The 25,946-nt window shown below is 36.8% G+C and overlaps 1 protein-coding gene across 4 annotated transcripts in view; it reads left to right on the top strand.

Annotated features, from left to right (window-relative positions):
- Positions 1–25,946, top strand: part of DLC1 (DLC1 Rho GTPase activating protein) — a 392,372-nt gene that overhangs the window by 249,565 nt on the left and 116,861 nt on the right. The window contains exon 3 of one of the 4 annotated variants that reach the window (XM_074329719.1): positions 24,546–24,786. The exons of the other annotated variants lie outside the window; for them this stretch is intronic. Within the exon in view, the coding sequence (XP_074185820.1) occupies positions 24,546–24,762 (217 nt within the window). The 3' untranslated portion in view covers positions 24,763–24,786. Of the gene's footprint in view, positions 1–24,545; positions 24,787–25,946 lie in introns of those variants that run through there. 4 annotated transcript variants of the gene reach the window in all.

The raw sequence follows: 25,946 nt of genomic DNA, 5'->3' as shown, positions 1-25,946 counted from the left end.
GAGGAGAGGCACTTGGTTTGGTCATAAGGTTCAGAGAAGATGGATTAGAGTCAATCAGATGAAGAAAGCCAGGGAGGAGATTTCAAGTAGAAGGAATTTCAAATAGAAGAGATTCAAGCAATCGCTTGGTATGTGCAGTTTGGTAAAGTGGACTGTGGAGAGTGGCAGGTGAAAGTGGAAACGGAAGGTCATGAAAAATCTTGAATGTTATATTAACAGGCAGGGACCTTATTTTTAGGCAATAGAGAGTCTGTAAGAGCCACTGTAAGCACAGAGGGGAAAGACTGTGAGAGCCTGAATGAAGGTAAGTATAGTGAGCAAAACAATAGGGGATGGATTTGAGAAATATTTCAAAAGTGAAATAATTAATACCTGGGGATTAATGGGTGAGTGGAGTGTAGGAAAAAGTGAAGTCTAGGTTTACCACCAGATTCCTACCCTGGATGCTTGGGGAAATGGTGGTTTCCTTAAGATGAAGAATTTTGGAAGGTTGAGGAGGAAATGGTGTGTAGGAGGAGGCTGTGGCCATCCAGAGGCATGTGGCCGTGGGCAGGTCTCTGTCTGAATCTAAACTTGGGAAAGAAGGCAGGGCAGGACACACCAATATGGGAGTCATCAGCTAAAAGAAAAGAATGAGAAAGTCCATGAAAAATACATGAAAAGACAAGGGCAGCTTTTTTGGCCCCAAAATACAGGTGTTTCAAATAATCTGAAGCAGTTCATAACTGATCACCTCAATTTTCTTGATGATGAAGAAAACAAAGGTATATATTGAGAGAAGGTGGAGCCCAAATACTGAGAATAATTTGAAAAACAGTACACAAAGAGAAACAACACTCAAATATGGCTCACAGGTCAGGGCAAACTCGCTAGCTCGATTAGCTCTGTTAGTACTGGGCATTGCTCCTGATAGCATGCCATCTGCTTGTACTCTGAAATCCCAACGCTTAGTCCCATTCACTAAATAAGCAGAAATATTACTAAAAATATGTTAGGGTTGTACTCTGCATTATCTCCCTCACCCTCACAGTTGATTTCAATTTCTTCTGATTGACACACACATGTTAAATCACTGCTAAGCAAGAAAATCATTAGCCATCTTCAAATGTAAGCCTTCACAAATGGAAACACCTATAATGAAACGGAAAGAATTTTTTTTTTCTTTTCCCTTGGTGTTTAGTATTCATTATTCCAAAACATCTCAACAATCTGTATTTGTGTGTCAGTAAGAGTTTCCAAAAGATGATAGATACCAGGCTCCTTCTGTAAACCTTCATTACTATACTTGAGTCTTAACCACAAGGAATTCAGAGTATTGCCGCCCTAGGAAAGATGTCTTTCCAAGAGGAATTGGCAGAGGAACAAAATGTGTTTGAAGACCAAGAAGACAAGATGAACTAGCCTTTCTTTCATATGAGCACATGCTTGCCTTACTCAATAGATACTAACAGTATAATTATTATCAGGCCAGGATGCATAGTTGGTTTTGTTTGTTTGTTTGTTTGTTTTTGTTTTTTAGGTTTTTAGTGTTTTTTGTGTGTTTTTTTGTTGTTGTTGTTTTTTTAATGTGTAAAAGGATTCCTCCTAGTTAAAAGGTTGAAAACCACTGGTTTAGGTCATCGTAATCCATGGATAATCCCCCCATCTCCCTTCAATGGCTTCAATTGCCTTCCCCAAGAAAGCTCCCATCAGAGTGTCTGAAGGTGAGTCAAATGGACAGATCTGAGCTTCACGCCTCTTAATGAAGCATGGTAAATGACCAAAAGGCAAGCTGCTAAAAAAGAAGTGAAAGGAATCCAGGGCCTGGATATTCCAAACTGGCTAATTGGCCCCTGAAAGATAGTGAATGGTGTGCTAATACCTCTTACTTCCTAATAGCGCAGCAGGGTCTTCATGGAAGAATAGCTCACCAACTGGAGGGTCACGGCAAAAGGCAGTTCCTCATCAGTAACCTTTGTCTCTATTGAAAGAACTGGAAGCTTCACCTCACAGTGTTACTTTGCTATTTAGAGGTTTGGGGTTAGGTGGGGGCGAAGGAGTCGGGAAAAGACTTCTCTTATGCTTTCTCTGCTACATTCATAGAAACTCTTACCAAAATATTAATTTTCAAAATATCTTCCTTTTATGGTTACAGTTAAAATCTGATCTAGAATACAAAGACACACAAAAGGGTGTAATGAGTTTGAAAACCAGAAACCAAGGAAAAAGAAACCAGAGGTAAAAAAGAAAACTGTCCCAAATCAGGCTGGGAATTTCAGCCTCGGAAAACTTGTATGCATGTGTGATATTACCTCCCGCTTGTTCACAGCAAAAGTGTTTACAATAGATATTTGCATATTCCTTCCTAAGTGGTCTTTTCTCAACTCTTATTTGAAAGCACTTCTCACCTCTTTGGATATTTCTAAGCATCTGCTTTTATTTCAAGTGAGAAGTTCAAAGTGTGTGTACAGGGAGAATACAGATCCACAATTTGCCCTCCTGAAGCCCCGTATTGAATTGTAGTATTTCTCAACCAGACGTTGCGTCCAGGCAAGAATAACTTAAATGTAGAAAAGCTCCACTGTTTTTCTCCCCAGCTACCTCCCTCTCTCTCCTCATAGATTTATTTCCCTTTTCTCTCAACCCCTCCTTCAGCCTTTCTTGCCCTCTCTTTCTCTGCCTTTGGATCAGAGAGAGCCTAATACTACTCAAAACTATTCATAATTTAATAGTTTGTGTGCTAAACCACAGTCACCTGCTGACCAGTGTGACAGTGAGAAACTAATCTGTCCTGGTAAATGTGACTCTGGGAAAGGTTCAGATTATAGGGATTTTCCCCATTCAGAGCAGAGATATTTTCAAATCAAATACATATATTTCCATTCAAATAGAAATTGGTTATTAATAACTTGGTTATCCAAAGTGTGTGTGTGTATGTATATATATATATATATATATATATATATATATATATATATATATCCAGGTAATTATTGCATCGTCTTCCTCCATCAAAATTAAAATCATCTTAAGAAAGCCTAGATAAACTAGTCCACGTGACCATCACGTGACAGATGAAGGTTGTTGTTATGTTGTTTTTTACTACCAGCCCTTTCTGTACCCTTGAATCTGGTTAAGCCTCTTAATTCTTCTAAAGTTTCTGTGGCTTAGAGGATACTATTATGGGAAAAGAGCAAGTCCTGTCTGGTAAACTGTAGAGACACCTGCCCGGGTCTCCAGAGATAGCTACTTGAAGTAAAACTTCCATAGTAGGCTGAAGTTTGTTCCTTTGGAAGTTTCCATAAAGGTCTAAGAAAAAAAAGTCTCCCAAATTTTGTTCCCATGTGTCTACTGTTCATTTGAAGATTAATATTATTTATGATTAGAGTACCCTGCAGCCACTTAGCTAGCTCTCCAGCGGGCAGAGGGCTGAAGGGATGCACTCATGTTTATCACTGGCACCAGAATAAGCATTACAGAAATGCAAGTTCTTTGGCTCACCTCCCAAACTCTGCTTTCTCTCTGACTGACTTCAAGCCACTTTGTAAGTTGTTCTGTTGTCTGAAGAGAACATTTCTCTCTGGGTTACAGTTGTGCAGGAGTCAATATTTTAACACTCTTCTTCTGGAAAACGTCCCATTTCTAATACTTCCCCTCAATGGATTCCCCTTTGAAGTCAGAGAGCATGGCACAGACCTGAGATTACATATCAGGATCGTTTCCCTCTTGAGGTCTGAGCTTACGTGTGAGTGTGCGTGTGTCTGAGCTGGTTAATTGTTTCACTGGGTATGTAGCATGTGGTATAATATTGGTCAGGATCCTGGATTCAGTCCCTGAACATTTCATTACTGAGGAAGGCTCCTCTGTAGCGACAGATCCAACTCATATCCCTGAGGAATCTTTTGACAATTATGTGCTTATGAGCAGTTGAAGAGGATGGAATGACAGACCCCAGTCTGGTGTCATCCACCCGCCTCTCCCTATGTAACCCAAACTCAACACCCTACTTCTGTTATCTTGGACTTTGCACTGTTCCACACGCATCTAGCAATACCTATCTCTGTGCCTTTGCCTTCCCAGCATCACAATCCTGGATACTATGCAATATGATGTTAAATGCTTAATCTAGGGAGAATTCCCAACCATTTGCACATAAAAACTATGCTCTTGTAGTTGTTTCTTCACAGTGAGCACTAGGTATAATATTTTGCTAGTGGTTCTTTGCTGATGAGAGATAAGAAATCCGTTACCCTAGGTGGATAGACTCAAAATCCTTCTGCCCGATCTTCTTTTTACATAAAGCAGGAAAGAGGAAAACCAAGTGGCTGTGGATTCAGAACCAGCCTTCCAAATCATGCCGCGCTGCTTGGTTTGGTTTTGACTTGCCAGCCAGACTGTGTTCTGAAGGCAAGATCTGTCGTCACGTCACTCCTGCGCTCTCAGCAGAGTGCAGTGCACATCATAGGCCCAGCAAAGGCTTGCTCTGCTTCTGACTATTAAGTACATGTCCCTCCTGAAAGTACCCCTCAAAGAGCATGTACATCACTGGGAGGGATGACTTTTATGAGATGCCAGGAAATTGGGGGGCTTGCAGTTGCTAACGATGTAAGCCAGGCCAGGGTTAGGCAGGGTCTGCCCTGCTTGAAGGCTCCCGGCCAAGAGGACACCTGGGAGCTGAAGTCCAGCCTGTGCTCAGCTCTCCACGCACTGGAGGTGGGCTGCTCCACCTGAGGAAAAGACACCTTTTCCTAATTTGCTAAAAGGTACTGATACCTCCCTAAGCCACACACCTACGGGGCCATGCCTCTTGAGAGGGCACCTTTTTCTAATTTACACAGTGGTTTTGTGTGGGTTAGCCAAGGATCAGGTTTAACAGAGGGCAAGGAAAGATGATCAAAATTACTTTAGTGAGCTGATAGATTTCAGTTTTATATTATCATAGAGAGTATATGTAGAGAGCTATATTTTTAGATTCCCTTTAAAAAGATGAACTACATCTGTCTACAATATAAATATATATGTTAACATAACATACACACACAAGCATGCAAAGAACTTGATTTGGGGTAAAAATGAGGATAAATGCAAACCTAAATGTTTATGATCATAGAGCTACCCAATATCTATTAACTTACTCCAAAGAATGTTAGAATAATGCTTTTACCTCTTCATTCATTTCAGTCTTTCAATATACTATGTATTAGGTCTGTGCTATTTTAAAATAATCAATTATACCCCAGAAAGAGATGTGTGACTTTGTATGCTCTCCTCTAAAGATACTACAAATATTTCTCCAGTGTGGTCAGAAAGGCCAAAAAAATGGAAGCCTGAGCAATAGAAGGTGTTGTCTTCCTCTGGTACAATGTAAGTGCACACACCCCTGGGTCACTGTGCATGGTTTTGTCCACTGCGCTGCTAGCCCTTAGGAGAGCAAGCAAAACAACTGAAGGGATTTAAGGACTTCTGTACAAAAATAAGTTTTATAAAATCATAAAAGATTAGATTTGGAAGGGACCTTGAAGCCAGCTAAGCCATCAGTCTATTCATTTCACAGAGTGAAAATTGAAATCTGAAAAGGTTCAATGATTTGTATTTCATGTCTGACTTTTTTTCCATTTTAATTTTACAAATTTCTTTTTTATCTTTATTAAATTAATTGGGGTGACATTAGTTAGTAAAATCATGTCTGATTTTAGACAGGTCGAATTATTTTCAGGACCAAACACATCTCCTCTTTCTCCCTGACTCCTAAAAGCCAGAAACAAATAGCTCTAGCTTTGTTTTTTCCAGCACTTAGCAGCTTATCTGGGCAAGTGGTAAATCCTTTTAAAGATGATCTTGCAATATTGACCTGAAGTTGTATGTATTTCAACAAATTCATAATAAAAAGGGGTAATCATTGCCCTCACATTTATCCTAAATATCCCTAATTTATTCTTTTGGATACATCTCCAAAGCAAGTACAATAAGATTTACCAGTGTCAGGGTTGTAACAGAAATATTGTCAGAGTTTAATAATTTTTTTTAAAAGAATCCAAGAATCTATGGTATTATACACTCAGATGAATTACTATTTTTATTTTGTTCACTGTTGATATTTTTGTAGGTAATTTCCTAGGGATATGGATAAAGCAACTGTAAGACAAGATTGATAGCCTAATTAGTGGGCTAAGGATTTTAAGTTTTTATTCTGTTTTTAACATCAGTTTACAAAGAGGAGCAGACAGAATCTTTTAATCACGTCTTCCATTAGTTAAAATACAATAACAACATTCACTGGTGTCAGACAACTCAAACTGAGATTATTAAAAAGCATTGAACTAATAAATATAATCCTTGAAATTTACAGAAGATCAAGAATCTGTAACCGTAAGTGTTGGAAAAGTGAATGAGACTTTAAAAGATTATTTTAAAGAAAGATATGTATACCTTGATCTTACAACGTTTTACACTGCCAAAACACCACAATAGATTCTGCCTCCAGCATTCTTTTAATCCTTAAGTAAATTAATGATATCTTCTATTTTACAAGGTTTTAAATGTTTTGTGTTTACAGGATGTATTTGAGATTTACCATAAATAAATCATTTAGAGTTTCAAATATAGGTTCCATTTAAATTCAGAAAATGGGTAATATTTTAATTACTGTTTTTTTAAATATCACTTTGCCTTTTACTGTTTCTTCCTGCTTCATACTCTTAGTGTTTTGTATAATAAGTACCAAAGACTCTAGTCTTCAAACAATCCTTCTGAAAACTGTCAGCTATTTATAGTCCCTTCTCCTCTGGTTTGCTTTAATGGATGCTTTTAAAGCTGTTGGAAATTAAAGGTCACCAAGGCTGAGTGTGTATGTGGCAATTTGTCCAAATTAACTTATTACTGTGACCTGGTGGGTGGTGATGAGCCATCTGGCTCCATTTTTTTTCTTTTCTTTTTTTTTTTTTTTTTAGGAATGTCTTCCTAGATAGTGATTTCTGAGAGATTTAATTATCTTTCATCAAAAAACACTTGTAGCTATCCTATGGGTTAAGTATTGTTAAATTTTAGTTTACGGGAAGCTGTCCTTCAATATTTCATCTATTGCTACCATGTTTCCCCAAAAATACGACCTAGCCAGACAATCAGTTCTAATGCATCTTTTGGAGCAAAAATTAATATAAGACCCAGTCTTATTTTACTGTAAGACTGGCTCTTATATAATGTAATATAATATAATATAATATAATACCGAGTCTTACATTAATTTTTGCTCCAAAAGACGCATTAGAGCTGATTATCTGTCTATGTCTTATTTTTGGGGAAACCCGGTGCTGCACAAGAAAACTGACACAAATTAGCCTCACAATGGCTGTTTTTATACACAGATTTAGAATATTGCACTGAAGAAATGTGTCATTCTGCAAAGATAAAAAATGATAAAATTAGAGATATTGGATAGACAAATTTCCTTTTGGCCTTAAGCCTTGAAGGGAATGCCATGCATTCTGTCCTCATTTTCCTTATAAACCCCAAATGAAAAATGTTACCACTATAGATCCAGATTTCAGCTGTTATCTCATTTGGTAAATGTATTTAAGACCACTGTTGTCCTTGGCCCATTAAATGGCACTTCATAGTGAAAAAGACAGTAGATACTCCATTTTCGTCTGTAAAATTGGAGTAAAAATTAAAATATACCTATTCCTTTTACTGCCTCCCTTTCAGCTTTTCATTACTAAATGGACATACTTAATAAAAATTTAAGCAAATAAACATGCTTTCATTGTTAAATGACTGGATAAGACCCTATCTCAATAAAAGTAACAAGAAGATTAAGACTACTATAAATAAGTTGGCAGTTAATAAAATGTATTTTATACCACTATACAACTTAGTTATAATATCTAAACAACTTGATTTTTCTTTATAGAAACATCTGGCTGATATCATACAGCAACTGTTAGAAGGATACAAACTACTCCATTTTTAAATGTTTTTTTTATTTCAGTGACTTTGCTAAATCTTACCTTTTTAAATTAATAGCCCAGGGTAATTGGTGCTTTCAATGCGGGATGTACAGTAGTTATGGATTGTCCCATCTACATAGTAACATGACTCTTCCGGGTCAGCAGTCCTCAGTAGCAGGAGCATGAGGATGATGTCTCTCCACCACAGACAGGGCTGTGGAGGAGCAGAACACCCCATCCATCCTCTCTGCCCTTCCGATGGCCCATCCCAGGTCGCCTTGCCTCACTGTCTCATGACCTCCTGACCTCCTGACCTCCACCTAGAGCCTTCCACTTTATCCTCGGCCTTATGGATTCAGGCCAACTTCCTGAAGCTGCAAAATGTGTAAAGGCATCTTGCTATATAGGGAGAAGAGCATGGGTTCTGGAGTAAGTGTTGGGTTCAAATTCTGTCTCAGTATTTACTAGCTGAATAGCCTCGGTAAAGGGACTGAACTTTTCTGAACGTCAGTTTTGTTGTTCTCCTCAAAAATAGGCACAATAATATCTGACTTATGGAATGGTAATGACATTTAAATAGACAACTCAGGGTAACTACTGATTGCAGCAGCTGGAACACAATCAAACCTCTGGAAATGAGTTTTGTTTTTCCTTTTCTGAAAGTAGAATAAGAATAAGATTTATCCAACAAGGCTGGTCAAGGCTTCAAGCCCCAGAACTCAGTCTTGACCATCCATCCCATTACTAAGGGTCTCAAAATATTTTCTGGTTTGTCTTCTTTTAAAACTACATTATTTATATAATTTATGAAGTGATGTCTAACCACTACAGTGTACACCTGAAACTAATATAAAATAGTACTGAATGTCAACTATAATTGCAAAAAATAGTCATGGGGATGCAAAGTACAGCATAAGGAATATAGTCAATAATTATTGTAATAACTATGTACAGTGTCAGCTGGGTAATAGACTTATTAGGGTGATCACTTTGTGAGATATATAAATGTCTAATCATTATGTTGTTTTGTACACTTGAAACTAATATAATATTGTGTATCAATGGTAATTGAAATGGTAATTGAAATTTTTAAAAATGAAAAAAATTACACTCTTTACAAATTAATTTTTTGGTATATGTTTTGAAGGACAAGTCTTTCGTTTCTTTGCCAGGTTCCCATACCAAAACAATCCCACAAAATTTGACTTTCAGCATTTGTGTGTGTGTTTTTATTTAGTGTGGCTTCAAATTTTAATCCTTATACTCTGCAGTGTTCATTTGACAAATGTAACTGAAATGCATCATTGTTTTATTTTAAGTGGAACGTAAGACAGATGTTTAGAAAAGGAACAAGCAAAGGTATTCTACCACTTAACAGATGTTCTCCTCGCTAGACTCCTTCACTCTTAAGATGGTAGTGCTATCATCTCTTGGGGCATCCCAGTTTCAAGTACCCCCTCTCATAAGAAAGCTGTACTTCAGCTTTAATAAAAATCTTTGCTCCAGAAAGAAGGAAGGAAGGAAGGAAAAGAAAGATCTCTCTTAATTTTTAATATTGTCTTCAGATTTCCATATATATAGAACTTTTCTTCATAAGATAAGTGTGCTGTCTTAACTGAAGTAAATAACCAAAATATAAGTACTAATTAAGGCTGATTTTGGGATGCTAATTAGAATTAGACTAGAATGCTTATGTAAACAGGAAATAGGCTTGAAAGAGACCTGTCCTGTATTACCCAGCTACTTACTAAATGTTTTATTGGAACCTATATTCAGCTTCAACTAATGGATCAGGGGCCAGTATCTAGTTTAGAATTACTTGCATGTTCTTACCCAGTTTCTTTTAATTTGAATAAATCATATGAAAAATAACTACACGTTTTAGACTGACTTGAATGTACTCCATTATTTTTAAAGTAAGAAAGAAAAACAAAGAAAACATTTACTTATTATAACTTGTGAGTGGTTGAGACTTCCCAGGCACTTGACGTTATTATGTTAGCCTCAAGACAATAAACCAATAGAATTCATCTCCCTGCAACCAGATCCTCAGTTCAAGACTCTTACTCCAAGGAATTATGGCATATGAAGGTTGTATTTATTTAATACCAAACAGCTGGATGAAGATGGACAATTCAGGTGTATCTAACTATCAAAAGATGGCGTTGACAAAATATCCAGATGACAGGTTAAAGTATTCCACTTTCATTCATGTGTTTAAATATTTTATTGAAACACAAGCACTGTGCTAAAAGATGAGGATCATATTGATTGTGAGATTATAAGATCTTTATTTGAAATTTCTATGGAGTACAGTCTTATCCTGTGCAAATTCCCCTTTATGGAGTATACTCGATGATCCAAACAAAATATTTTTAAAATAATATTCAGTCTTACTTTTGAGAAATATTTTTGAGAAAAGAAATAACTGTTAGGAAAAAAGAAAACATACTAAAAATGTGTTGAAATTTCTCAGATAAAAATATGAATATCTGAAAGGAGGTTAACACTGGTCAATGGCTATAAACTAATATAAACTAGAGTAGTAAAGTGTCTACTTAGCAGTAATCAAAAGTGTGAATAAATACTGTGCTTTTAATGCTTTATTTTGCTTAGTATGCCACTGTTTCGTCCACAAATATTGCTTCTTCAGGGAATGCAAACAAACAGAGCCAACAAATGGAAGATTTCTATTTCCTGTTTGTAGAAAAAAAAAAGTTCCACCTATCACAGAAGGAGATAGCATAAGGAGATAAATAGTTATTTCTAAGAAGTCTGTCTAAAACAATATGATATTTTGCAATTGCCGAGGCAACATAAATGTCACTTGAAATGAATGTGAGTAATGGGGGAGGGAGCAGCATTTCAGTCATGGCTCTCTTCACACTCTAAGACTCTAGTGGAATCATCAGGTTGGATGGCAAAGAAATAAGAATGACAACATACCTACACTATGTGTGTGACTGACAGTGGGAGAAGAGAACCCTAAGCTGTCCCCACACATCATCCCTACCCCAGCTTCAGCATTCATTGGTCCAGGACCGTCTATATTCCCCCACCCTGCAAGCTTGGCTTTTCCTCTCATGATGTTGATTTAATGGAGTCAGTAGACCCCGTCCTGTGTCTGCTGCAGATACCGATGATCAAATTAAATAGGGCCACCTCTTTTATTTAGGAAAACAGCTGCCACCACACAGACCAAAGAACTAAGAACCCAAGAAGGGCCAATGTGACGGTCTTAGAGTGAACAAAAGTAAACACAGCGGGCTAAATTGGATGTGCCAGATGTGCAGGGATCCTTGGGTAATTATTTGTGTTTTCTGGAGACACCAAGAGCTGGATACAGCAACCTATAAACAAATCCACGAAGATTCCCTTTGAGAAGAAAACACAACCAAGCATATCTACATAGGGAAAATTACGTGTAAAGTTCATACTTTTGTAGAACACTTTCAAGGTGAAGATTAAAAAGTGCCATTTGCAAACAATTAGAGGACAAGACATTTTAAACTATTCAAACACAGTGATGTGCACAGCAAAGTATGCTGTGTAACATTGGACAAGTCTTATCTGAGTCTCCTCATCTGTTAAGAGGAACAGGTGTGTTGGGCAAGATAACTGCCACCCTGTCTCCCTGCTCTAACAATCATTGACTTTGTGTATGAGGTTATAAAGAATCATGGACTAATAAAAGGGAAAGAAATTTCCAAGTCTTTGCTACCTGTGTTTCCTATAAGGAACACATATTCCTTTTGTAAATTAGGAAGTAATAACTGATCTGTATCCTTTATTTAATTTAAACTATATAGGAATAGAAACTCTAGAGATCATCTCATTTAACACATGAGGTCACAGAAGAGTCAGAGTGAGAAGATTAAGTCATTTACCCCAAAATACATAGTAATCAATGGTGAATTGAGGATCCTGACCAAACTCCTTTGATCCCAAGTCTAGTGAGACATGCGTGTTTGTGGTACAGTGACCCACCATTCCTTTCTCCACACCACAGGCAAAGTGGCAAATACTACCTGAGACCCTTTGGCGTCGTAGTTCTTCACAAAGTAAACCTAAAAATGCCATCTCTTTGTGGATTGAGGACAACTTCACGTACATTCCACTGACGCAGCCAATCTTCCCTCAACTCCCCAACTGTCAAAATCTAAAAGAAGAGTGACATTAGCTCTCCTAGATGCATTGCAACCTAATTTGGCTTTATGCATTGCCAGCATTATGAAACAATGATTTTTAAGTTTAAAAAAATAAAAAAATAAACTAGAAAAAGCAAGTTGTTGCCTGAGTCTGATTAGGACTTCCAAGGTGTCCTTGATTTCTTGGCTGCAGCCCTTTCTGGTGTGCTCTCTGTTTCACACCAGAAGGGATTAAATATAGTATTTTTTAACATATCCTATAATCGCTGTTTACTGGATGAGAGTGCAGGAAATGGTTTATTGGATAGTATTAGTAAAACATCAAAGTCCTTTCTTAGAAAGCAGTGCCGTTTCCCGCCGGTTTGGTGTGCATGAAATCAGTGAACCTAATAAAGCAGGGAAGGCTCATTAGGAAGAGCTACAAAGTTCCCAGTGTCCTTTATGAGCAGGCCGCCACCACAGAGGAGATCAAAGCCTCCGTCAGTGGTGTCTGTACATCTGTTTTCTTTTTAACCAAGATGTTATTTGGTTAGTTGTTTGACAACATCAAAGCTTTTGGCCATTAAGTTCTTTGGTCCACTTGGGACCAAATTCATTTTACTAATCCATCTGGCCTAAAATGTCAATGTTCCCAATAGCTGCAGGTCACAAATTGGAGCGAAATGAACACTTTCAGAATTTATCATTAGATTTCAGGGGCCAGGTTATCTTCATCTGTCTGAAGGTAGAGAGCTTCTTAGCTCATGTATTTTGTGAAGTTATCCACTTTCATTAAGGAAATGTCATGTAAACATGTAAAATTTAGAATCCAGGAGAAAGAATTCTTTCTCTCTCTCTCTCTCTCTGTTTCTCTCTCTCTCTCTCTCTCTCTCTCTCTCTCTCTCAAAAGCTTTGTTGATACATAATTCACATATTATACAATTCACCCACTTAAGTATACAATTCAATACTTTTTAGTATATTCATGGAGTTGCACAATTTTAGAACATTTCATCACCCCAAAAATAAACCCTGTACCCATTAGCAGTCACTCTCCATTTTCCCCCAAATCCCTTTACCCCTCACCCCACTTCCTGTCCCAGTCCTAGGCAAACACTAATCTACTTTCTGTCTCTTTGGATTTGCCCATTCTGAATATTTCAGATAAATGGAATTACACAATATGTGGTCATTTATGACTGGCTTCTTTCACTTAGTGCAATGTTTTCAAGGTTCATAATGTTGTAGCATATTTCAGTACTTCATTTCTTTTTATTGACAAATATTATTCCATTGTATGTATATTCCATATTTTATTTATTTGCTTATCACTTGAAGGACATTTGGGTTATTTCCACTTTGGGCTATTATGAGTAACACTGTTATAAACATTCATATACAAGTTGTGTGTGCAAATATTTTCGTTTCTCTTGAGTATATACCTAGGAGTGGAATTGCTTGGTCATATAGTAACTCTATATTTTACCTTTTGAGGAACTGCCAGGCTATTTTCCAAAGTAGTTGTACCATTTTACATTCTCACCTGCAGTGTAGGAGAGTTCCAATTCCTCTATATCCTCACCAATACTTGTTTCACTCTGACTTTTTGATTATAGCCATCTGAGCATGTGTGATGTGATATCTTTTTGTGGTTTTGATTTGCATTACCCACTCTATATGCATGGCTAATGATGGTGAGCTTCTTTTCATGATTTTTGGCCATTTGTATGTCTTCCCAGAAGAGATGTCTATCCAGGTCCTTTGTCCGTTTTTAATTGGGTTATTTATTTTTATTACTGAATTATGACTTCCTTATATATTCTAGACACAAATCCTATATTAAATACATAATTTTATTTAGATGTTCTCTGTTAATTATGTTTTTCCTGTTTATACAAACAGGAAACCCTTTAAAAGGAATCTTGAGTCACAATAGAGAAATTAAAACATATTTTAGAACCCACGCTTTGCCAAATATATAAACTCAAAGAGAAAAAGAAAAAAGCACCCAATAATAATATTACAGCAAGAACTTAGTAAAATTACTATAGCCACTTCAGTTTTGTTTCAACAATAATAATTATTCATATTTGTGTATAGATTTAGGGTTTACAAATTACGCTGCATGCATAATCTCTCATAATCTTCCTAACAACTCTGAAATATTACAATTACCCCATTTACTAATGAAAAAATGGAGGGCAAGGAAATAGGGTGTAAACATTCAGTAAAGTACCTTGTCACACTTAAGACTAAGTTCAGCCTAAACACTCCTTACACAAATACCAAAATAGTCAGGCCAAAGTTCATTCAATGAAATATAAAAGCCATCAAACCAGTTGTGTAAAATGACTTCTTTTTTGCAACTTATCCATTTGGATGCGATGCCTAAATGTGAGATGAGAAGTAAAATAATTGCCTATGTCACAATAAATTAACCACAGTTGCATGGTAGGAAATATCCAAAAAATTAATTTATCTTTTATCATGTCTTGCAACACATTGTGTATCCCCCGAGAGTATCCATTGATGTTGGGGAACTCAGTACTACCACAGAGCCTTGTATCTTCCTTTTTTCTTTTTTTTCTAATAGTGATGCATATACTCAAGAAAATAGTACATGCTAGTCTGCCATTACTTACTGTGTGATATTGGGCAAACCACAAACTTCTCCTAACCTTAATTTCATAATCTAGGAAATCACTAAGATTCCTGTTCCTAGCCTTTCAGGCCTTATAGGCTTCTGCCAAATGATCTCTGAGATGGTATGGATTAGGGCTTAAATACAAGGGAAAAGGGGTATAAGGGAAGATGTGGCTTCGTGATAACTGAAAATGAGAGAGGTAGCAATAATGATATGTTGATACAGGTCTTGTTGACTAATCACCATGTGAGACTATATGTAGAACTAGGATGAGTTGTTTTTATTAATATTATCATTAAAGTAAGCAGGCAATTCAGATTAAGTTCAGTAGTCCCATCCGATTCCCCATAGTCTGCACAGAGTATGAATGAACTATTGCTCTTCTGTGCCCAGTTTTTTGCACAGTTGTTCATGGAAATGACCACCTCCCAATATTTGTCCATGGGTACCCAGGACGTTGATGTGAACGACTTGAGGAAAGCTCAGAAACCAGTTAAGTCTATAACCAGGACAATCTACTAAAATAGACCAGAATCTTCCCTCCGACCAAAGTCCAACCACTTTCCAAGGTTACCAAAGCTACAAAAAGTCAAGGGGACCCAAAGTTACATTTGTGACAGAATCAGAGTAGCCTCCAACCCTATATAAAGTGTTTTCTGAAACAAAACAGGTCACGTGGTTTGACAATAGAGAATATTATATGTACAGATCATCCTGAAAAATCTAGACTCTATGACGGCCATATATTTGTGACTTCCAAGAGACACCATTAACATCTCTCCCAAAGGACAGACAAGTATCCTGGAAAGAGAAGTTCACATTTTCAGAACTCAAGCTTGACCATACAAACTGACTCTGTGGTCAACTGTGGGAAAGAGTAACTGCTCTCTAAGTCAATTTCAGCCAGCCTATCAGTATTTATTAGTATCAAATGAAATAATAGGGAAGCTCACTGTGGATTATAAAGTGCTATAGAAGTGTTTGTGCCAGTCACTGTCGTGTAAGGAGCACTAATTTCTCTAAGTCTCTACCAAAATATGAAAACATATCTGAAAGCACCCTAATTCCCTAGAAAAAATACAAATATAAATTGAAAATAATACTAACAAGAGGGTTACATTCAAATTGATTAATCAACTGACTCTGGGTGGTAAACACACAATGGGATTTATAGATGATGTAATACAGAATTATACACCTGAAATCTATGTAATTTTACTAACAATTGTCACCCCAATAAACTTAAAAAATATATAAAACAAATTGATTAATCAATTTTTGAAAAAAAAATAATTTTCCAACTGTGAAAAAACAGAAAATCTCTACTGTTTTTTGTTATTTTTGCCAAAAATAGACTCTTGGAGATAGGTACCTTCCCTTCTATATACTATTCATTCAGTGTAGAGTTCTTAGCTTCCTTCTAACCAGAGGTGAGTTCAGGAATTCTTTTTCAAGGGGAAGGGAGTGAATGAGATGTTTGCCCTCTCTGGTTATAGGTGCCAGCCTGGTTGTTCACATTCCTTCCTGAACTCTTGACTTAACCTGTTTGGGAAATCTTCAAATGTAAATGTGATGCTTACATTGGTTGGAGTGTCTGGAGAACTAAGCCTTTGAGAGCATCCTGGGGCTACTTCAGCAATCCAGGGGAACTTGCTCTCAGTCAAGAGCCACTTTGAAAAAGAAGTGTGATTTTCTTAAAGGAAGAGCTCCCACCTTTACATAAGAATATCAGCTTTCTATTTAAAATCACACGGAGGTATAGAAGACACAGACATTTCCGTCCTGTGCAACAGATTTTAGTTACTTGAGATGAAGTGGCTGGGTTCTCGAGGAATCCTTCAGATTGACCTTTCATTTCCCAATATGGATAGGAAAACTTACTGCAAACCTAGCAAAGGAAAGCATGACGGAGTCTCTACTCCACGAGCCCACCCTCCTCAGTTACCTAGAAAAGTCCTTAAGAAAGCTTCCAACTTTCAGTTTTGGGGTTTTGTCTTTGGTGATTAATTTAGTTAGTGTATAATACTATTATGGGATGGGTTACTTGGCCTTCGGCCCTGGGAGGAGTAGCTACAGTAGAGACAGTAGGAAGACAGAAAATCTGGAAGACCTTGGCTCCCGTAGATACTGTCATATCTCACCATTATGGTGTATGCTGTCCTGTGATAATATTGGGGAGCGAGGAAATGTTGTTTAGGAGGAAATAGCTCCTTGAGGAAGGAAGTGGGCAGTGCAGGAAAAACAAATCAGAACCTTCCCAGAATAGAAGTCGCCTTTGACGACCGCTGAAAGCGCCCCACCCCATGTCCAAGTCCTGCCGAACAGGAATACACATGTCAAAACCTGTCTAAGCCTACCCTGCCAATAAACAATCACAAATATTCTTCTGAAATGAATGCTGCTGGTGTTTGGAGCTCTCAGATACTGCTTATGCTCTCAAGCCCTTAATAAACAGATGAGTCTGTGCCATTTGTTCTCACATTGCAAAGAATTTTTACATTCTTCCAACAGCAGTCAAGGAGCAAAAAATCAATGAGATTTAGTGGTCATTTATTTCATGGATAAGTTCTTCTGACCAACAGGAGCAAAATCTGCTCATAGCAATGAGATCCTCTAGAAAATAGACTCCATATGTGTATGTCTCAAAAACCAATAGATATTCACTATTTTTTTATAGAAGATTTGCTGTGTTTATAAAAACTGTATTGTTGCTTTATAGAGCAAACAAATTTATTTTATTCACCCAAAGAATTTCAGCAGCCTTAGAAGAATAAATGGGTTTTGTTTTTTTTATGTTCACCTGGATCTAACTAACTTCTTTCTTTCTTTTATTTTTATTTTATTTGTTTTTTCGTTTTTTTATTTCTTTTTTATTTATTTATTTATTTTTTTATTTTATTTTACTTTTCATTTTTTTTATTGCTTTAACATTTATTTCTCACACTTCTGGAAGCTAGGAAGTCCAACATCAAGGTGCCGGCAGATTCAGTGTCTGCTGGGGGCCTGGTTCTCCTCTTTTCTTTCTGAACTGTCTTCAGAATCACCTTTATCACCAGTGTCCTTTTGATTAGGCTTCTTCTAGCATGTATCGCAAAACTTTTCCAGCCTCTACTGGAACCGAACTCCGGTCACTTCATCCCTCTGCTCACATCCTTCAAGAGTTCCCCCATTGCTTTTGAAATCTAGTGCAAACACTTGTGCTTGGCCCTGAATGTCTCCATAAGCTTGACCATTCCTTTTCCAGGGCTCCTCACCTTCCCCGTACTATATATTCTATTCACCCGGGCATGCGCATATATCATAAGCAGGAATCATTTGTTCCTACAAGTTTTCCATGGTGATAAGGCAAGGGGGCAGGTGAATTGCCCTCTAGCTCTTAAAGACTTCTGCTTAGAAATGGTCTATAAGCCAAAGCAAGCCCTATGGACATATCTATCTTCAAGGTAGTAGTGAAGGACACATTTGACATACTCGTATGCCCAATAAAAGGGGAGCTGGGATACTGGTGAGCATCCCTGATGACCACCATACTCTAAAATCACCAGACAGTAAATGGCAACAGTCCATGTGAAATAGTAAGCAACATCTTATAATCAAAAGATCAAAAGTTTTTATCAAAAAAAGTTGTTTTTGTGTGTCAGATAGTTTATATGCCCTCAGATAATTGTGTCAGATAATTTATATGCCCTCAGCGCCCGTAGTCATTCCAAAAATTACATAATCTGATCATGGCAATTCAGGGTAAAATAAGTGCAAAAAGAAACAGCTTCTTAAACATATTCTCAGTACATTTTCTTCTTTTATTGGAGTTGGTTTCAGACATTCTTCACATTTTTAGGAAATCTCTTGATTTGTTTCTGTTTTACTGTGTAATTTAAAACTCTCCACCTTTTACTGAAATGTATTAACCACTGAAAAATTAAAAGCAATATAAAGTACGAACAGTTGAAGCCAGTTTTAAAGACTTTAAGGCTAAAATAATTTTTTCAAATTACAATGGTCTACTTTCATATATATGTATTCCTAACAGACCAATAAAAGGGAGTGCTCATTGTTTATTAGAAATTGACATTCCAATGGTGTTAGCCAACCAAGGAATTCTTTTTTTTAAAGTTTCCTGTGCAAAAGAAAATGTGTACAAAGAAATATTTCTATACCAATTAATGCTGATAGTTTGGGTTGGAACTCTAAGTTAAACTAAAGTTACTTTTATGTGTTCACTTTTTACCATATTTAATGAATATCATTGATGGTCATTTTTGTTCTAAATTTTTAATCCTTGTTGTATTGCAGAAAACTAGCAAGGGAATGATCAAAATATACATAATGCAGAAAAGCAAGGGATCATGGAGGTGAACAGATTATTGTATTATTTTAAATGAGCATTTACATTTCTTTAAAGAAATCACAGCTGGCATATGTGCAGAGATGCTGCACAAGGTATTAGGCACAAATTGAGGGACTGGGGGGCAGTTCTAGTCTGATGGAGCAGGGCCATCGAATTTTCTTGAGTTCCTACTAGGTGCACTGCTCTGTAATAAGGGGTTTATATATGGTTTTGCACGTTATTCTTTAAGAAATCTATAGTGTTTCTCTTCCCATTTTGCAGATGAAGAAATTGAGGCAAAAATATTTAAGGAAATTGCAGAAAGTTACACAACTACTAACTGATAGAACTAGGGGTTCAACCAGGTCCGTTGGATTCCAAATGAATTTCTCTCATTAGACCAGAGAAAGAAGATTCAGTACCTAGAACACAGAATGGTGTGAAAGAATAGCATCGCAGGAAAAGCAGCTAGAGGGAAACTGGTGAGAAGCAAGAGTTCTGGAATCACCAAGTAATGCTCAGATTTCAGAAACAGTTTTAAAATTTTAGCAAGTAGAATTTGGGAACGTCTGATGAAGGAGCAATCAGATGGTAAGGACTAATGTGAAATTTAAAAAATTAATATGTTACTTGCCTTTTAAAAGATGTGTCTAACCCAGATAAGATGTCATCAGTACACTCAACAAAATACTAATGTGGAATGTAATTCTCCTCTCAAAACACCGAGCATAATAGTTCAAGATCCAATATAGAATAACCTACACTAACCACCTTTGTAGTTTTACTTTTTCTACTACCATATTCTGAAGGAATTGAGGATGTGGGTCTTCCTCTATCCCTTTTCTTATTGGTGATTGCATGGGTGGGTGATCAAGAGATTTACTAAAAATATGTTTTTGAGGATTGCTCTAAATGTCTTGATATAATCTCACTCTGTGATATCTTCTGTTGCCAGATGATAATAATTTATGATAATAATTAAAATTGATGATAATAATTAAAAGGCCTTCTGAGTCATCAGGATTTCAATCTTCCTTGTTGTCACTTAGAAGAACAGTTAAATTTAACCTCTGCTTGGTAATGCTTTCCTTGACATCAAGAAATGGGAGACCTTTGGAAGTAATTTTTCCCAGTGAGTAAAATGAGTCCCTGAGTGAGGATTCTAGATGTTAGCCACTTGTTTAGGCCTCTTCCCAATCTAGATGCCTCTATTTGGGTGAACTGCCAGCAGCCATCATCCAGGTCAGTGGTGTCTAACATCCTGCATGGAGAGATGGAGGTGGTAACACAACAGTGTTTTGTTTAGTTTGTAGGGAAAACTTGTGAAAGGTGATGACCTTAGTTGAGGACTGAGAAATTGCAATGAGTTTAAAGTGGCTAGGCATTGAAGACTTAAATGATGGTCCTTTCACCTTATTGTACACAGAGTAACCTCCAGGATTCCTTGGACCAAGTCTACTCCATCGAGTTTAAAATGCAATCATCTAACACCTTCTTATGGGGGGTTGCCTTTCATCACTCAGCTCTTAGCCTGTCTTGCTGACATTCTCGGCTCTGACTGTGAGGCTGCAGGGCCAGCCATACCTCCCAAGGCTATTGATCTCCATGTGAACACTTAACAATCCCTATTTCAAACTCTGGATATTTCAGGTTGCACTTGAATGCAATAATAAATCAAAGACAAATTTAGCTCCTAATGTAATGATGTATGGATTCACTCTGGATGTAGAAAAAATAAATATGCTGTGTGTGTTCCCACGTCTCTCCTCTACAGGAACACAGTATTTGTAAAATAAATGTTATAAAAATTGATGAACTGTGAGTGATTCCAAGAAATATTTGCCTCTTTTCTCAAGGGTTATAAGACAATAATGTCTGATTACAGGATCCAAAGAATATACCCTCCTTTTCCATGTGTTCACTTATTGACAGTTATATTTAACAATTTGGGAGTATTTGGTCTCTGATGAAAATATACTTAGTGCTTTAAAGCAATTCTTGCTTGAATCAAAATTGTAGCATATAAAGAGACTTTCTTTAGCATTCCACACGAATCCCGTTTATCCCACAAGCAATTCTGCTCAGGCTTCCCTCTTTACCTGGGTCACCTTTATCCTTCTTTGCTGAAAATTCAAATTTTACATCGGCTTTGTGCTCAGGAGCCCACCTTGTTCAAAAAGCCCTCATTGACACCCCTACGCCAGAAACATTATCAACCATTCAATTTCATTTATCGTAAAATACACAAATCATGAAACTCGCCATTTTAAATATTTTTAAACATACAGTTCAGGAGCATTTAGTATATTCACAGTGTTGTGCAACCATCATCATTATGTTGGTTCAAAAACATTTTAATCACCCCAGAAGGAAACGCCCCCCCATACCCATTAAGTAGTCACTCCTCATTTCCCTAGCCCCCCAGCACCTAAAAACCACTAATCTTTCTCTTTCTATGGGTTTTCCTATTCTGAATATTTCATATAAATGGTATCATATAATATGTGGCCTTTTGTGTCTGACTTCTTTCATTTAGCATAATAATTTCAAATTTCATCCACATTGCAGCATGTATCAGTACTTCATTCCTTTTTATGTCTGAATAATATTCTAGTGTATGCTTATACTGCATTTTTATCCATCCATCCATTAATGGATATTTGGATTATATACACTTTTCAGCTATTGTGAAAATATATTTATTGTGAAATATATTTAATATTTAGTTATTGTTCAGCTGCTATGAACATTTTTGTACATATCTCCATTTGAACACCCATTTTCAATTCTTTTGGATATATACCTAGGTGCAAAATTGCTGGGTCATGTGATAATTGTATTTTTGACTTAAAAAGGAACTGCCAAACTGTTTTTTACAAAGACTGAATCATTTACATCTCTATCATCAGTGTGAGGGTTCCAATTTCTCTACATCCTTGCCAACATTTATTATATTTTTCTCTCTCTTTTATTTTTTTATTATAGCCATCCTAGTGGGCGAAGTGATATCTCATTGTGTTTTGATTTGCATTTCCCTCATTGCTAGTGACCCGAAGCATCCTTTCATGTACTGTTGCCATTTGTTTGTCTTCTTTGGAGAAAAGTGTTGATTTTCAAATATTTTCTTCCATTCTGTGGGTTGTCTTTTTACTCTCTCAATAGTGCACAAAAGTTTTGATTTTGATTAAATCCAATTTATCTAGCTTTTCTTTTGTCGCTTGTGCTCTTGATGTTATATCCAAGACTCCATTGCCAAATCCAAGATCACGCACATTTATTTACACCTATGTCTTCCTCTCAGAGTTTTATGGTTTTAGCTCTTAAATGTCAGTGTGTGGTCCATTTCTAGTTAATTTTTGCATAAGTGTGAGGTAAGTGTCCACCTCTATTCTTTTGCATGTGGATATCCAGGTGTTCTGGTATCATTTGTTGAAGATATTGTTCTTTCCCACAGTCATTCAATTTTGAAAACTTCTCATTGAAAGCCGTATACTTAATAATTATATATCGCCTTTTTTTTTTTTTTTTTTTGGTTGGTAATCCATGTATGTCTTCTCTCTACTCTCTACAAGTAGACAGTAACTCATTCAAGGAAGGAAACTAACTTCTTTTATGTTTTCTGTAGATCATGTAAGGGTTAAATGGTTTCCAAAATGGGAATAAAGGAGCCAAAGCAGATTCAAGCTTTTGACCTAGGAGAATCCGCATAATTTATTTAAAAGACAATTTGTAATGTTTTTCAATATAAAATTAATCAGAAAGTCTCTGCCACTCAGGATGCTCACAGCCAAATGGGAGAAACTAGCGCATCTGGTTGCCACCAGACACATGTGGTTATTGAGCACTTGAAGTGTGGCTAATTCTAACTGAAATTTGCTGTAAGAGAAAAATACACACTGAATTTCAAAGGCTTCATACAAAAAGAATAATGTCAAGCATCTTAATTTAGTATATTAATTACATTTTGAAATGATATTTTTGTTCATTGGATTAAATATATTATAAAATAACTTAAGTTTTTGTTTTGTTTTTGTTTTTTTCTTTCGGTGGCTTACATTATATTTCCACTGGAAAATACTGACATATCCAAACAGGAAGTCCAGCAAGTGTCTCACAGCTACACAACTAGTAAGTGATAGAGGTGATAGTTAGACCCATTTTTTAAAATTCTGTAATGTGGACTCTGAATTACTATGTATGCTGTACAACTCAAAATCAACCAGGAATGTGAAGGTATGATTGGTGGCACTAATTTACAACTGGAAGGTGAGACATATTAAATGCAGAACATCTTCAGGGAATACAAACATCTGTCCCTACTTCATATCTCTTGGGGAGACATACCTGACCCACATCTCTCAACTAGAGAACAACTATATGCTAACCCAGTGGTTCTCAATCCAGGGGACATTTGACAATGTCTGAGAACATTTTGGGTTGGCACAACTGGGAGTACTACTGAAGGCTAGAGGCCAGGGATGCTGATAAATATCCTGCAATGCACAGGACAGCCCTCCACAACAAAGAATTATTTGGCATAATATGTCGATAGTTCTGAGGTTGGGAAATCCTGGGCAAAACCTTTGCTCGAGGAACTATTTCAGCGAAAGAAGAGGCAGCTGTGTGCTGGAGCTCATAGGAAGACTAGGCAAAGAAGGGACCTGCAGGCCTTGGTGGCAGTAAACTGACTGAAGCAGCTCTTCTGGCGGGCTTTTTGGGGGCTGATTCGTGGCCTTTTGTGGAGGTGGATAGGAAAATAGGCAGATTACTCCCTGAGCTGGTGCACTTGTCCTGTGTAATGAGATAGAACACAACACGTGAAAACTACATGTTGTTTCTAAGACTGAGAGTTTAATATTGTATAATCATAATCAACATAGGATTCTAAGAAAATGTGGATTATAAATTTTCCTTGAATTTTGTCCCATCTTCAACAGCGCTATAGCGGTAATATTTTTTGAAGCATATGTATATAATGGAATGTATTTTTATAGCTATTTGAGGTTTAATTTTATTAAATATTTAATACTTAAGCTCACATTCTCCCAACCTGGCACCAAGGCAGAAATTTTCCCATATTAATTATTTTTTATTAAAATCGTTTATATTATAAGACATCTGGGAAATGGCTTAGCAGTTTCGTTATGACATGAGAATGTAGGCTCTGTTAGGATGAAAGCTTCCAAAGGACCAGGACTTGGAGCTGTTTTATTCATTGCTATAAGCTTGTGCTTAGAACAGTGCCAGACACGTGGTAGCATTCAACACAATATGTGTCAAATTAATGCATAAATGAATGAATGAACAAGAAGCTTCTGTTGTTTGCGTACTCTTTTTAGATGATTGTGTGATTGATCAAGGTCTGTGGTGTTGAGTATGACAGTGTCTGACATCCAATCAGGAACTGAGGCTGTTATCAAAACTGTCTCACTGAGACCCATCCATTGTCACTCATTCATTGGCGCAAGCACTCAAAGCAAGCATTTTCTCTCCTTTTTACCTCGTCTGAAACCCAGCAGAAGTAAATCAGTAAAGTTGGAAGTGGATGAAGATAAGAGCACAAAGGGATCAAATTTCCCCCCCTCGGAAGTGACAATTGGTTTGTCTCCCTACACCTTTCCCCAGGAGTGGCCTTTCCATGTTCCTGGAAGAGAAAACATTGACTGGCGGGTGAGCGCCTGGCAGAACCATTACACTCCAATCTCCTCTGCTGCTACAGAAGTAAGGGCTCTTCAGTAAGATTTGACAATATGCCAGTTCCACCTCTGATAAGAGAAGCCTGAAACACCAACAATCACCATAGGCCACAGGCCATATTTCACAACTTCGGTCTTCAAAGCCCATCAAACAAAGCAAACAGGAGAGCTATCTCTAAAGCTTGCCGACAGAGTTCTGAAAATATAAAATGCAGCTTTCCTAAAGAATTATTAAAACAAAGGAAGAACACTAAATTGACCATTTAAGGATCCTTCATAGTTAGAAGGATCTTTATTTGCATACTTTCCATTATCTTTTGCCATTTTGAGTATTTCCTCGTTATTAATAATGTTTCCCTACTTCTTATATCAGCTAGCAAGTTGTTCACTATACTTGAAGTCTTCATTTGGTGGGGAGAGAATCCCCAGGCTATTATATTTGGAATGTATCTTTGTATAAAGAAAATAAAATAAACAAAAAAGTACTTATTCTGAAATGCATTAAATTACAAAATTTTCATTGAATATTCCTTTGAGATTTTATCGTGCAGTTGGAGCCTATCGCAGACGTAGCTAAGGCTCCTAAAAAATGAAATTTCATTATTGAAGAGAAGTCAAGGAGGGGAAAGGAATCTGCCTGGGGGTTTCTCTTCACTGGAAATGGAAGCCCCTCAGGTTTTAGATTAGATTCATGGGAGAAGCCACTTTAATTTATTAGGTTTTTTGTTGTTGTTTTTGTTCTGTTGTTTTGTTTTTGTTTGTTTTTTTGTAAAAATACCATGTCTTTTAAAATAGTATATCTTTGGGTTTAAAACCAATAATTTTCTAACATCTTCGCAAGTTGTAACTTAATGGTTTTCTGAAAATCTGAAGAGTCCTAATAAGTTCAAAAACATTCTCTTTCAAACTTTATTTTTATTATTGAGGTATAATTGACATATAACATTATATTAGTTTCAGGTATACAACATAATGATTCAATATTTGTATATATTGTGAAATTATCACCATAAGAAATCTAGTTAACATCTGTCACCATACACCATTTTTTTGTGATGAGAACTTTTAAGATCCACTCTCCTGGCAATTTTTAAATATGCAATACAGTACTATTAACTATAGTCACCATCCTGTGCATTACATTCCCATGACTTAATTATTTTATAGCTGGAAGTTTGTACCTTTTGACCCTCTTCACCACTGCTCACCCCCACCCTCTGGCAACAA

Source organism: Rhinolophus sinicus, linkage group LG04, assembly GCF_036562045.2.
Source record: "Rhinolophus sinicus isolate RSC01 linkage group LG04, ASM3656204v1, whole genome shotgun sequence".
Taxonomy (NCBI): Eukaryota; Metazoa; Chordata; class Mammalia; order Chiroptera; family Rhinolophidae; genus Rhinolophus; species Rhinolophus sinicus.
The sequence above is the reverse complement of the archived record's forward strand: the minus strand, read 5'-3'. Positions and strand labels throughout refer to the sequence as shown.